At 42.9% G+C, this 13579-nt stretch overlaps 1 protein-coding gene across 8 annotated transcripts in view; it reads right to left on the bottom strand.

Moving 5' to 3' along the window:
• The window catches only part of LOC100683471 (cationic amino acid transporter 3-like), a 42438-nt gene extending 40010 nt beyond the window's left edge, over positions 1 to 2428 (bottom strand). For 3 of the 8 annotated variants that reach the window (XR_005354474.1, XR_005354475.1, XM_038527906.1), the window contains exon 1: positions 2310 to 2415. Coding sequence is in view for 4 of the 8 variants with exons in the window: in XM_038527906.1 (XP_038383834.1) it covers positions 2310 to 2391 (82 nt within the window). In the remaining 4 variants the exon portion in view is untranslated. Of the gene's footprint in view, positions 1 to 2184 lie in introns of all 8 variants that reach the window. The other 5 variants (XM_038527910.1, XM_038527905.1, XM_038527907.1 and 2 more) reach the window with 5 other exon arrangements.
• Positions 2429 to 13579: the final 11151 nt, after the last annotated feature.

Genomic DNA, 13579 nt, shown 5'->3' with positions numbered 1-13579 from the left:
CGCCACCTTCAGCTCTTCGATTCCTGGAGACCCGGGATCGAGTCCCACATCGGGCTCCCTGCATGGAGCCTGCTTCTCCCTCTGCCTGTATCTCTGCCTCTCTCTCTGTGTGTGTCTCTCATAAATAAATAAATAAAAATCTTAACAAAAAAAAAAAAACAGTGCTCATCACATCAAGTGCCCTCCTTAATGCCCATTATCCAGTTACCCCATTCCCAACCAACTCCCCCCCCCCCAAGCAACCCTCAGTTTGTTTCCTATGATTAAGAGTCTCTCATGGTTTGTCTCCCTCTCTGATTTCATCTTGTTTTATTTTTCTCTCCCTCCCCCTATAATCCTGTTTTGTTTCTTAAATTCCACAAGTGAGTGAGATCATATGATAATTGTCTTTTTCTGATTGACTTATTTCACTTAGCATAATATCCTCTAGTTCCATCCATGTGGTTGCAAGTGGTAAGATTCAATTTTTTTTGATGGCTGAGTAATATGCATCATGTATCTATACCACATCTTCTTTATCTATTCATCTGTCAATGGACATCTGGACTTTTTCCATAGTTTGGCTATGGTCCTTCCTTTCTGAAAGGTCTGAATTGTGGGCTGCTAGGAAGAGAGAGTTAGCAGCTGGCCTATATCCACTCTTCCTATCCTGGCTTGTAAATATGCTAATCAGACCTCCTCATGCTATCAGAGGAAACCGAAATAGACTCCTTATCTATGAAATGTTTTCACACAGCATACCTAGGCTTTCTAGATGGCTTCTAGTAAACAAACCCAGGATTTATGGGTTTTGGGGGCAGGGACCATTGGAAAGTGTGTCTCCTATTTAATTATCAGAGAGTGGAAGGGGCAGGAGAGAAAGTCATTGATCAAAGGAACTCCTTTGTGTAAGTAAGGCCAGGAATTAAAATGACATCTTTGATACCTTCAATGCCAGGTATCAAAAATCTCTGATTCACATGAATCTTACTTTACCATCCCGTGGGGTTGTCTAAGTAACTTTGCTTTCATCAGGTTGCAGATATGCAATTTCCTTGTCCCCATGACAAGGCACAAGGCACAAAGGCATCCTCTGGGTCCCAGACACAGGCGTGTTTTGGACCTCACTATGTAGCAGTAAGCCTAGTACCCGGTTGTCATGGCTGATTATCCATGCCAGTCAAATAACTCCTTTCTCTGCCCACCAGTTAATCAGCATGGAAAGCCCAAAATAACCAGGCAGGAACCGTGGTTCCTGGTAGAAGTGTTGCCCTTCTGAAAATGAATACCCCTCATCCAACAGATCCTGTCCTCATCCAACAGACAGGAAGCACAAATTTTTCAAGTGGGTCCTTAGAAATGATAGTGATAAAAGCGAATTATACTTTCGCCCAATTCTATTTGAGAGCTAGACTTATGTATTCTAGCTACTGGGGGACACAGCACCTCATCCTGACTGTTGTCAGTTCGATGCACCTAGCACCCCACCCCCACAGGATGCTGAACTGGCACCTGAGCCATTCCACTGTGGCAGCTGGTTCTGTATGATACAAGATTTGATACGAAAGGTGGATTCACAGTCAACACATGTACTGATGTGCCATCTGCAGCACAAAATGAATCCCTTGGTGTGAGGTGCTGCTTTCTAAGATCCCATATCAGGGCCCATGACACAAGCACTGGTCTGAGGAAGACTACCTCACATCCACTAGATACAGCATCCTCTCTACCTGGTTGTTGAGGGCCTCATCTGTGGCAAATGCTCTCTGGAGGGTATTAACAGGAAACACAAAGTTCTACACATTTTGTTTGCTTTTCCATAGGTCACTGACCTGCCTTGTCCACAGACTGCTCTGACTTCCATCTTCCTTTCCCTGACCAATAAGCCAGGCAATTTTCCACTTTCCAGAAGTCCATATATAACCTGACTTCAGGCCACATCTCCCTCCACACAAAGTGGGAAGCCATGGGTACTGCTCATAGTTCTGGCCACTGGGATAATTCCCTATAGTGATGACTGCAGGGTCACCTCGGAGGAGTGCCCATGTGGGCACGTGACCCTTTCTGTGAGCCAGGGTGTAGCTTTCCCTTCTGTCAGCTGCTCTTTGGAAACCCTGTGACACCACAGTGTAAGCTGAAGAAGAGACACCAATGTAACTGCGTTAGGAACACTGGAATCTGACGCCAATTCTTTGTGTAACTTACCTGTGCCCTCTGGACCTTCTCAGCTCAATTCCTCAACACACCTCTCCAGTGGCGCAAGCCATAGCTGCCTCACCCATCCAGTACGGGGACCAGATATTCGGGGTGGGGGAGGGGTCTATCCACACCTAGATCATGATGGGCATTTCTGGCCATGTGGACCCTTGATGCCCCATGTTCAGAGTCACAGGGCTGATTAGGGCTCAGCATTCCAGGAACCGCTTCTCAAACAGTGAGTAGTTCCATCATAGAAGGCATGGCCTTGCTCCGGAATCCAGAATCCCAGAGTCAGTGCTCTGTAACCGACGCTTGCTGGAGACTGCCTGGAGCATCCTCACGACCACAGACACCACTGGACACGGCTGGAGCTGCTGGAACACAGAATAGCGAGAAGCTTGTGTCACCAGCCTAGACGCAGGGCAGGGTCCACCCCAAACCAGCAGCCTTTGTGTCACCCTACAAATTAATTGGGGGGGAGGGTGAAATAAATTGGGGGGGACTTTCCAAATAGAACCATCTGAAGTGGTCTCTTGGTATCAATTATCTGGGGAAGATTAGGACCTAGTATATGATCAGGATATATCCTTCTCAACTTTTGATTCTCTCTTGAAAGGGACATCCCGGATAAGCACAAACAGAATCCTGCCCTGACCTCACACACTTTTCTGGGCATATTCCATCACTTCATCCTGCTCTGTTCTCTCCAGCACTCATTTTCTAACAGTATGAATCTATTATCAGTAGAGTGCCCCACCAGGAAATAAAAAGCTGCCTGAGGGCAATGACTCTGATCCTTCCTGTCTCCTCAGATACTTGCACACGGAGCTCATTAATTACTGAAGAGCACAAGAATGAATTAACTGCTTGAATCAGCTCAGAACATTCCAATTCCAGTCCTTTAGTTGAATTCCCCCTTAAAATATGATGCAGTCTCCTTTAACCATAAACTCATGCAGGTTTGTGTGTGTGTGTTCTGTATCTCTGATGTCTTTAACAGTGACTGGTATAATTAATACCTGTTGAGTAATTGGGTGAATTCAGTGGGAAAAAAACAAAAAAACCCTGATTTCATAGATATTATGTTCCAGTAAGCGAGACAATGAAGAGATAGATATAAACTGTAATGCCAAGGGGCACCTGGGTGGCTCAGTCCGTTAAGCATCTGCCTTTGGCTTAGGTCATGATCTCAGGGTTCTGGGGTCGAGCCTCACATTGAGCTCCCTGTTCAGTGGGGAGTCTGCTTCTCTCTCTTCTCTGACTTACTCTCTTTCTTCCACTCTCTCCCAAATAAATAAATATATTTTTAAAAATACAATAAAGTGTAATGCCAAGAAATGATAAATGTGCCAAAGAAAAATAAGGCAGTGCAAAGGAATAAAGATCGGTGGATTTTTTTTTTTAAGATTTTATGTATTTATTCATGAGAGATACAGAGAGAGGCAGACACACAGGCAGAGGAAGAAGCAGGCTCCATGCGGAAGTCTGTTGCAGGACTCGATCCCAGGATCCCGGGATCACGACCTGAGCTGAAGGCAGATGCTCAACCACTGAGCCACCCAGGTGTCCCTGATGGATGCTTTTAAGACAGGATGCTTAGAAACATTTACTTTTTTTAGTTTGGAGATGGAGGAGGGAGGTTGTTGTGCTTATTTCTGAAGAGGTGACAAGAGATTTGGATGAAGTTGAGAGAAGCCATGTGACTATCTGGTAGAACATTCCAATCTTAGTCTATAGAAAAGAGGTAATCAAGATGAGGCTAGAGAGGGATCCCTGGGTGGCGCAGCGGTTTGGCGCCTGCCTTTGGCACAGGGCGCGATCCTGGAGACCTGGGATCGAATCCTATGTCGGGCTCCCGGTGCATGGAGCCTGCTTCTCCCTCTGCCTGTGTCTCTGCCTCTCTCTCTGTGACTATCATAAATAAATAAAAATTAAAAAAAAAAAGTTAAAAAAAAAAAGATGAGGCTAGAGAACCTCACTAAGGAAGTGCAGTGGATGGTACAATCTAAGGCAGAGTTTCTGAACCTTGTTACTACTGATACTTGGGGACTGAGGATTCTTTCTTGTGTGGGATTGGACTATGCTTTGGGAGATGTTAAGCATCATCCTTGGCTTCTAACCCACTAGATGGCAGTTGAATCCCCTGCTCCCTAGTTGTCACAACCAAACCTGTCTCCAGACATCACCAAAGGTCTACCTATCCAAGGACAAAATTTACCCTAGTCAAGAGCTTCTGGTCTAGGCAGCAGACAGTGTGATCTAATGGCATGTGTTTCAAATTCGCTGGCTCGTTTTTTTGTTTTTAAATATTTTATTTATTTATTTATTTATTTATTTATTTATTTATTTATTTATTTATTTATTTATTCATGAGAGGCACAGAGAGAGAGAGAGGCAGAGACACAGGCAGAGGGAGAAGTAGGCTCCATGCAGGGATCCCTGGGACTTGATCCCGGGTCTCCAGGATCACGCCCTTGGCTGAAGGCGGCGCTAAACCGCTGGGCCACCAGGGCTGCCCGCTGGCTCTGTTTAAGGATACAGGATGAACAATAGGCAGATTTCAGCACTGAAGAGCAGTGAATATATATCCCATCCACCAATGGGATGTGGATGGATAAATACCCTCCACTCACTTTGGAGGGAAAACAAAATCTTTGGAATTTTAGAGCAAAAGTGTGAAACATTAGTCAGAGAAGAGGGTTGAAAATGCCAATGGTGGTAGTTGAAGTCAAACCATTGATTCCAGCAGGCATGGGAAATGGTTTACAGGGAAAAATGGGCAGGGGATTCCCTCAGATTATAAAAGATTTGAGAGCAGTGATAAGATTAGAAACTGACCCAGGCACAGGTAAGAGATTAAGGCCCCTGATTTGGGGGAGTAGTGGCTAGCCTCCTTTCCTGGGACTGGTCCTCTAGGTAAGCAGTGAGTGTTAGCTGGAGGGCAATGCTGTTACAGGTTGTCTCAAGAACTCTGTGGCATACCTTGATTCCCCAGGCTTCAAGGTGAACTCCTGTGGACACCAGCTTAATCCTTCTAGAGATGTGACTGAACTGGCAATTTCCAACCCAACCTGAGCTCTAGAATCACTTGAGGACTCCATGCAAATCTTTATACTCAGGCCCCACCTGCAGAGATTTGAGTTGATTGACCTTGGGGTGGAGCCCCAGGCATTTTTCTAAAACTCTGCAGAGAATGACAATCTACAGCCACGGGTGAAAAACACCACTAACTCAATTTCACTGTCTTCCTATCTCTCCCTGAAGCTGCAGGTTTATTCTCAAGGTGTGCTTTTTTAGACTCAAGTAGAATTTCTGAAATCATTAAATTTTAAAATTTTAGGCCCTCTGCTCCTCCCACTCAACAGGCAGCCAAATCTTCTTGCGTGGTGCCAGTGGCATCTCTTGATATGTCTGACTCTCACAATGGTGAAGGTCAGAGTAAATGGATTGACTATATTGGGCGTTTGGTTACCAGGACTGTTTTTAACTATGGCAAGGTGGATATTGTCATCAATGACCCCCTCATTAGCCTCAGCTACCTACCTGTTGCAATAGGATTCCACCCATGCCAAATTCAATGGCACAGTCAAGATTTGCCATCAATGTAAAGCCCACTGCCATCTTCCAGGATCAAGAGCATCATATGGGGTGAATCTGGTGCCAAACTGTGGAGTCTGCCAGAGTCCTCACTGCCCTGGAGAAGGCTGAGGCTCACCTGAAGGGTGAAGCCAAGAGGATCATCATCTCTGCCCCATCTGCTGATGCTACAAGTTTGTGATGGGTGTGAACCATGAGAAGGAGGACAGCTCCCTGAAGATTGTCAGCAATGCCTCCTGAACCACCAACTGCTTGCTCCTCCAGGGCAAGGTCATCCACGACAACTCTGGCATCACGTAGGGACTCATGACCACAGTCTATGCCATCACTGCCACCCAAAAGACCATGGATGGCCCCTCTGGGAAGCTGTGGTGTATGAGTAAAGGGCTTCCCAGAATGTCATCTCTGCTTCTACCAGCACCGTCAAGATGTTGGCAAGGTCATCCCTGATCTGAATGGGAAGCTGGCTCATGGCCTTCCTGTGTCCCCACAGTCAACATGGGTCCTGGATCTGACCTGCCATCTGAAGGAAGTTGTTCAATATGGAGATATCAAGAAGGTGGTGGAGTCAGCATCAGAGAGCCCCCGCAGGGGCATTCTGGGTTTACATGGAGGGCCAGCTTGTCTCTTGGGTCTTTAACAGGGACACCCACTCTTCCACCTCTGCTATTGGTCTGGCTCCCATTAAACTCATTTCCTGGTATGACAATGAAATTGACTATCGGGTGGCCCCCAAGGCATAAGAGCCCCAGACGACTAGCCATATTTATAAAATAAATTAAATAAAAACAAAATATAGAATAATATAAAATATGAAGTGCAGTGAAATACAATAATATAAAAAATACAATAATATAAAACAAAGTGCAGTGAAACCTCTGAAGAGTGAAAATTGAATTAAACTAATTTTTTTAATAAAATAAAATCAGTGTGTTATGAAATTCTGAAATCTGTGTTCTGGCAAAATCTGACTACAAAAAGTGGGATAATTATCTGGAACTTTGTGAGTATTCAAAGAATCTTTATTCAAAATGGATGTTCCAGTTCCTAAATCTACTGAAATTTGGGAATGGAAAAGGAGTTCTTCTTGAAATAAATGTCTTAATCACTTTGTAAAAATCAATGAATTTTTTTAATTTTAAAAAAGAGTGAGCTACCTCAAGAAAGACTTGAATTATGAAGATGATCTTTTATCTTTAAGTTCACTTTTTAAAATAATCTTTACAGCCAACATGAGGCTCAAATTCACAACCCTGAGATCAAGAGCTGCACGGTCTTCTGACTGAGCCAGTCAGGTGCCCCTTTGCTTTTTTTTTTTTTTTTTTAAAGCAAGTATTCTACATTTAGCATTTAGGTTTTCCTGAGGTCAACCTACTACACCTGGTCTTTTCCTGAGAAAGAGGGAAAAGTGTATCAATAGAAACAGGCTATGGCATTAGCCCCTTTGACTGCATTAGGATGGGAGCAGCTTGGAAATCAGGCCTTTGTACCTCCCAGAACTGGACTTTATGTGACACATTTTTAGTGGTCTTTTTTATTGGGGTGAAGTGCATTTAATGTAAAATTAACCATTTTATTAATTTTTTTAAAAGATTTTATTTGTTTATTCATAAGAGACACACACAGAGAGGCAGACACAGGCAGAGGGAGAAGCAGGCTCCATGCAAGGAGCCTGATGTGGGACTCCATCCCTGGACCCCAGGATCACGCCCCAAGCCAAAGACAGACGCTCAACTGTTGAGCCACCCAGGCGTACCAAGCATTTTATTTTTAAATAATTTTTTAAAGATTTTATTTACTTGAGAGAGGGAAATCAAGCAGGGGAGCAGCAGGCAGAGGGGGAGGAAGAAGCAGACTCTGCTGAGCAGGGAGCCTGACATGGGGCTCGATCCCAGTACCTGAGATCATAATTTGAAGGCAGACACTTGACTAAGCCACCCAGGTACCCGCAGCTTAATCATTTTAAAGCCCATGATTCGGGCATCTGGATGGCTTAGTGGTCGAGCATCTGCCTTCAGCTCAGGTCATGATCCCGGGGTCCTGGGATCAAGTCCCGCATTGAGCTGCCCACAGGGAGCCTGCTTCTCCCTCTACTTATGTCTCCGCCTCTCTCTGTGTTTCTCATGAATAAATAAAATCTTAAAAAAATAAAATAAAAATAGCTCGGAGAGCCTGGTCAGCTCAGTAGTTGAGTGTCCGCCTTCAGCTCGGCTCGAGGCGTGATCCTGGGGTCCAGGGATGGAGTCCCACATCAGGCTCCATGCAGAGAGCCTGCTTCTCCCTCTGCCTATGTCTCTGCCTCTCATTAATAAATAAATAAAACCTTTAAAAATAATAAAAATAAAATTGGTTTGACACCACCAGAAGATGTAATTATGGCTTATAAATCTTTGCTTGATGTGTCCGGTTCACTACTAAAGATGTATTTATTGCCTCCCAGACACATTATTTGTTAAGCTGGTTAGCAGATGAGGCTGATTATCTGATGACGATGATGTCATTTCTCACTGATTATCAGGTCTCCTTATGCAATTATTTTTTACTGACTTGAGATGATACTTGAATTGGCTGGATGCTTTCTGGCCCAAAACTCAAAACCTAAGACAAAGGGTAGGCAGACATCTAGTTATAAGTAGACTTATATGTGCTATTTCTAAAGACTCTTTAGCCCCTTTATTTGAGCATGTTTGTTTCTTCCTATGCAATTATCCATGTTAAATCAGTTCTTTGCTTATCTGTGGATCCCCCAGCTCCCCCAACTCGATTTAGGGGCAATAGCACTTCTCTGGTTAAAGCAGAGCAAGCTCTGGTAACCAGAGCAAAATGGCCTGGTAAAAACACTGTCTCTGCCACTTACTCATTGTGGGACATTGGCCCAGTCAACTAAACTTCATTTTTTATCAGTTTCCTCATCTGTAGAATGAGATTACATGGACTAAATAAATTAGTACACGTAGGTGCTTAGAACAATGTCAGGCATATACTAAGCACTCCACATGCTACCAGAGTGACTGTTATTGACAGTGACCTAACCATCACCTAATCATCACCTGGAAGCTCCCCTTATTTTTATTTATTTATTTATTTATTTATTTATTTATTTATTTATTTATTTATTTTGAGAGAGAGACTAAGAGGCAGAGACAGGAGCAGCCTCCCTGCACAGAGCCTGATGCAGGACTCAATCCCAGGGCCCCAGGATCATGCCCTGAGCTCCCCAGGTCCCCCCACCTGGGAGCTCCTTACGTAGGCTAATCCTCAGGCCCCAGCCCAGGCTTGCTATTTCAGAAACACTGGGGCTGGTACCAGCGCTTGTGTTCCAGCAAGCCCCCCAGGTGATCCTGAACTCCCTTCTGCTCAGAGGCACTGATCTGAGGCATGCCGATGCTCTCTCTACCACGCACTCGAATCACCTGGGGCTCTTGTGAAATAGACTCAGCAGTTCTGCAGAATCTCCATTTGTTTCTAGTTTCACTGAGATGTGATCTAACATGTGTAGGTTCCAAGTGAACAAGTTGCAACATGACTGTGGCCATAGTAGTAGCTAAGCCCTCCATCCCGTCACATACTTACCATTTGTTTTTTTGTGGTGGGAACATTTAAGATCTACTAAGTCAGCAACTATCAAGTCTCTAATATGTATTAGTAGCTCTAGTCACCATGCTGTATGTTAGATTACTAGAATGTGTTAATCTTAAAACTGAAGTTCACACCGTTTGAGCAATATGTGAAGATTTTGCATTTAGCAAGCTCCCAGGTGATGCTGATCGTGCTGGTGCGTGGACTTCACATCAAATGGCAGATAACCAGGGGCTGGAGGATCAAGGGATTAGATTAATGGCTGGGAGGAAAAAAGGAGGAGGGGTGGGACTGGGGTGTGGCTGCCAAGGGATGTATTTAAGTCGCGATGCCACTTTAGCCAGCTCTTGATACAAGAGCTCCAGACAGAGCATGGGAACACGTCTAGATCTCGGGACATCAGGCACAGACCTTTCTAAAGGTAAGCCAGAAGTATGGGAACTGAAGGACATCATGTGAAGGAATCCTGAGCAGCTGACAAGGGTAGTGGAGACAAGGCTGTCCTCCCCTGGCAAACCCAACTAGAGGGAAACCCAATTCTTTCTTTGAATTCTAAATCTCCCCTTTGTTAGCTGTGTCAAAATTCCTCTGATCCTTTGGAAACGGGGCCATCTGATCCCTATTGGGATGATTAAGTCCTAGAAATGGAAGCTTAACCAAGAAATCTGGAAATCTACAAATCTCATCATTTCGCCAAGTATTTACTTGATTCCACGGCTTGTGCTAAACCACTTTCAGGCACAATCAACCATTAAATCTCTTAAAGTGGTTACAACAAGGGGCGCCAGGTTGGCTCAGTCCGTGGAGCATGCAACTCTTGATCTCAGGGTCATGAGTTCCAGTCCCACATTGGGTGTAGAGATGACTTACAAATAACATATTTTTAAAAATAACAAACCCAGTTACAGCCGGAAGTCTCAATTGTACAAGGAATGTGAGGGTGATATGCTTGCTCCAAACCCACAGGGCAGGTAAACAGGAATGCTAGGACTCTGTCATGAACACTGGAGCCCAGTTCAATAAACTACACTATCAAGTATGTGTTGGCTGCTGGTTCTCCAGAGGTGGAGCATAGCCTAGCCTCAAACCCATCATTTAATCTCCCGGTGACTGTTTACTCACCTGTACCAACCACATGGGGAATGAGAATTGAATCAGTTAATATTCACAAAGCACTTAGAAAAGTGCCTGGCATGCAGTGAGGCTTTAGATATGTTCTTGAGGAATAATGGACATACAACATTGTGAAAGTTTAAGGTGTGCAATGCATTGACTTGATACCTTTATATATTTGATAGGAATACCACCACCTACCGCTAGTTAACACCTCTATCACAACACATAATTACCCTACTTTGCTGTGGATGAGAACATTTAAGATCTAGTCACTTAGCAATTTTAAAGTTTATACTACAGTATTGTTGACTATAATCACTGTACTGGGCGTTCCAATCCCTAGGTCTTACCCATCTACTAATTGAATGTTTATAAGTTTGTATCCTATAACAAAATCTCCCCAACCCACCCACCACCCCCTGTGCCTGGCAGCCACCATTCTGTCTTTGCAAGCTTAGCTTTTTTAGACTCTACATATAAGTAAGATCATACAGTATTTGTCTTTCTCTGATTTGTTCCACTTAGCATAATTCTCAACATTCATCCATGTTGTTGCAAATGGTGGGATTTCCTTCTTTCTCTTGGATGAAAACTCCATTCCATTGATACATGTCTATAAATACTTATATTTATATACCTTCTGTATCCATTTATCTGCCAACAGATGCTTGGGTTGTTTCATGTCTTGGCCATTGTGAATAATGGCTGCAGTGTTCAGAGAGGGGTGCAGACATCTCTTTGACAGTATTTGTTTCCCTCAGATATATCCACAGAAGTGCAATAGCTGGGTCATATGGCAGCTTTTTGGCTTTTTGAGGATCCTCCTGCCTTTTTAAAAGATTTTATTTATTTATTCATGAGAGATAGAGAGGCAGAGAAGCAGGCTCCATGCAGGGAGGCTGACATGGGACTCGATCCCAGGTCTCAAGGATCACACCCTGGGCTGAAGGCAGCGCTAAACCGCCGAGCCACCCGGGCTGCCCTCCTCCTGCCTTTCTGTCACCGATTCTTGTGGTTTTACTCACAAGACCAGAGCTAAGATAGCTTTGCTTGTTCTGCTTCTTACAAATACCTTCTCCCATTTTGTCTCACTCCCTTAAGGAAACTGAACAGCATTAGTTAATTAGGCCGTCAAATGAATCCTTTTTCCTTTCATGGTTTGCTCATGTGTCTAATTTCAAAATTTCCCTAGTGTCAGAGGTCATAAAGACATTCTCTTAAAAAAAAAAAAAAGTCCTCAAATGGCTTTAAGTTGTGACTTTCTCACTGAAGCCCCTTCCAGGTCTTAAGTCCTCTTGGTTAATCTCATTTGTTTGTAGGTATCTTGGAGTTTGGGGTTGCTTTTGCAGTTAGATGTCTTCTTGTGCTTTACTTTTATTTCTAGTTGAATATGGCTTGAACAGAGAAATGTTATAGGTCTTCTAACTACCAAAACTGCTTAACTCACAGTAGTTCTAAAAGCCCATCTATTGATTCTGGTGGATTGTCTAGTAATTAATCATGTTATCTACAAAGAATCCATTTTATCCTCTTCCCTTTTGATCTTAACACATTTTTTTTTTCTTAGTGGAACTAAATTACCCTGCCTGTGTGCTTGTAAATATCCCTTTCATGCTCCTTACTCTAAAAGAAACGCACTTAATTTTTTTTCCATTAAATATGTTTGCTATAATATGATGTTTGGTATATAACTTTCACAAAGTTGTGGTAAGATGGTTTACTCCTTGATTAGCTAAGATTTTGTCAGATAAAAAAATCAACCCTGTTGATGTGCAACTTATAATACAGTCTATTCATTTTAAGTGTACCCTTTAGTATGTTCTGACAAATGTATATGCCTAGGAATCGCCACCCCAATGGAAACACAGAACATCTCGATCACCCTAAAAAAAGGTCACATCCCAAGTGTGGTCATCATCCCCCACCCCCATTCCAACACACAAAACAAGGTCTCTACCACTAGCCTCAGGCACCATCTGATCTGCTTTCTCACCCTACAGATTACTTTTGCCTGCCTGGGATTGCTTGTAAATCTTTGTGTCTGCCTTTTGTTCAGCATGTTTTGGGGATACATTTGTGTTATATGTACAGTGGCTCATTCTTAATAGGTGAGTGCTACTCCACTGTATGAATACAACATAATTTGGCTATCCATTCCTTGCTGATGAATATTGGGATTTTTTTCTCCCCAAACTTTTGGCTACTATGAATAAAACTGGTAGGAACATTCACATATAAGCCTTTGTATGGACATTTTTACTTCTCTCACCTACCTAGGCAGATATCTGAGAGTAGAATTGTAAGAACATTGGATTATTTGTATATTCTGGACACGAATTCGTCTGACACAGGTGTTATGATATTTTCTTTCATCCTGTGCTTGCCTTTTGAAGAACATCTTAATTTTGAAAAACCCAGTTCATCAATTTTTACTTTTATACTTTCTGGTCTTGACACCTTTGCCAACCCAAGGTCTCAAAGATTTTCTCTGTTTTCTTCCAGAAGCATTAGACTTTGTTTATGCCTGAAGTCTACCTGTAGTTCATTTTTGCATCTGATTCAAGATGAAGGTTGAGGTTCATTTTTGTTTCCCATATGGATATCCAGTTGATCCAACACCGTTGGATTTCTTCTTTGTCTCATGTTTGATTCAGAAATGTGTTTAATCTCCAGACACTGGGGGAGAAATGTTAATCATGGTGTTACCAACTTCTATCTTAACTCCACTATTTATATTCAGATAAATATTTTGTATGATTTAAGTTATTTAAAAATTTTTGAGCCTTGGTCTGTGGCACAGCATACACTATCTGGATGAATGTTCCATATACAATGGAAATAATGTAACTTCTGCCATTGCTGGGCATAGTGTACTCTAATATAAATCAACCTGCTCGTAGTATTTTCATAAAATTTCCCTTATCTCAAGGATCACAGCCCCGCACATCTGAAAAGTTTCCTACATTTTGTCCAATTCTGTTCTTTAAAATCATAAATAGGTGGTGGATTTTCATAGAAAAAAATTTTGCATTGACCATGACATTTTTATGCCTTAATTTATTAGTGTGGTAAATTATTTTTTCTGATATAAATATCTTTTCCCTTCTGA

This window comes from Canis lupus, chromosome 1 (assembly GCF_011100685.1).
Source record: "Canis lupus familiaris isolate Mischka breed German Shepherd chromosome 1, alternate assembly UU_Cfam_GSD_1.0, whole genome shotgun sequence".
NCBI lineage: Eukaryota > Metazoa > Chordata > Mammalia > Carnivora > Canidae > Canis > Canis lupus.
The sequence above is the reverse complement of the archived record's forward strand: the minus strand, read 5'-3'. Positions and strand labels throughout refer to the sequence as shown.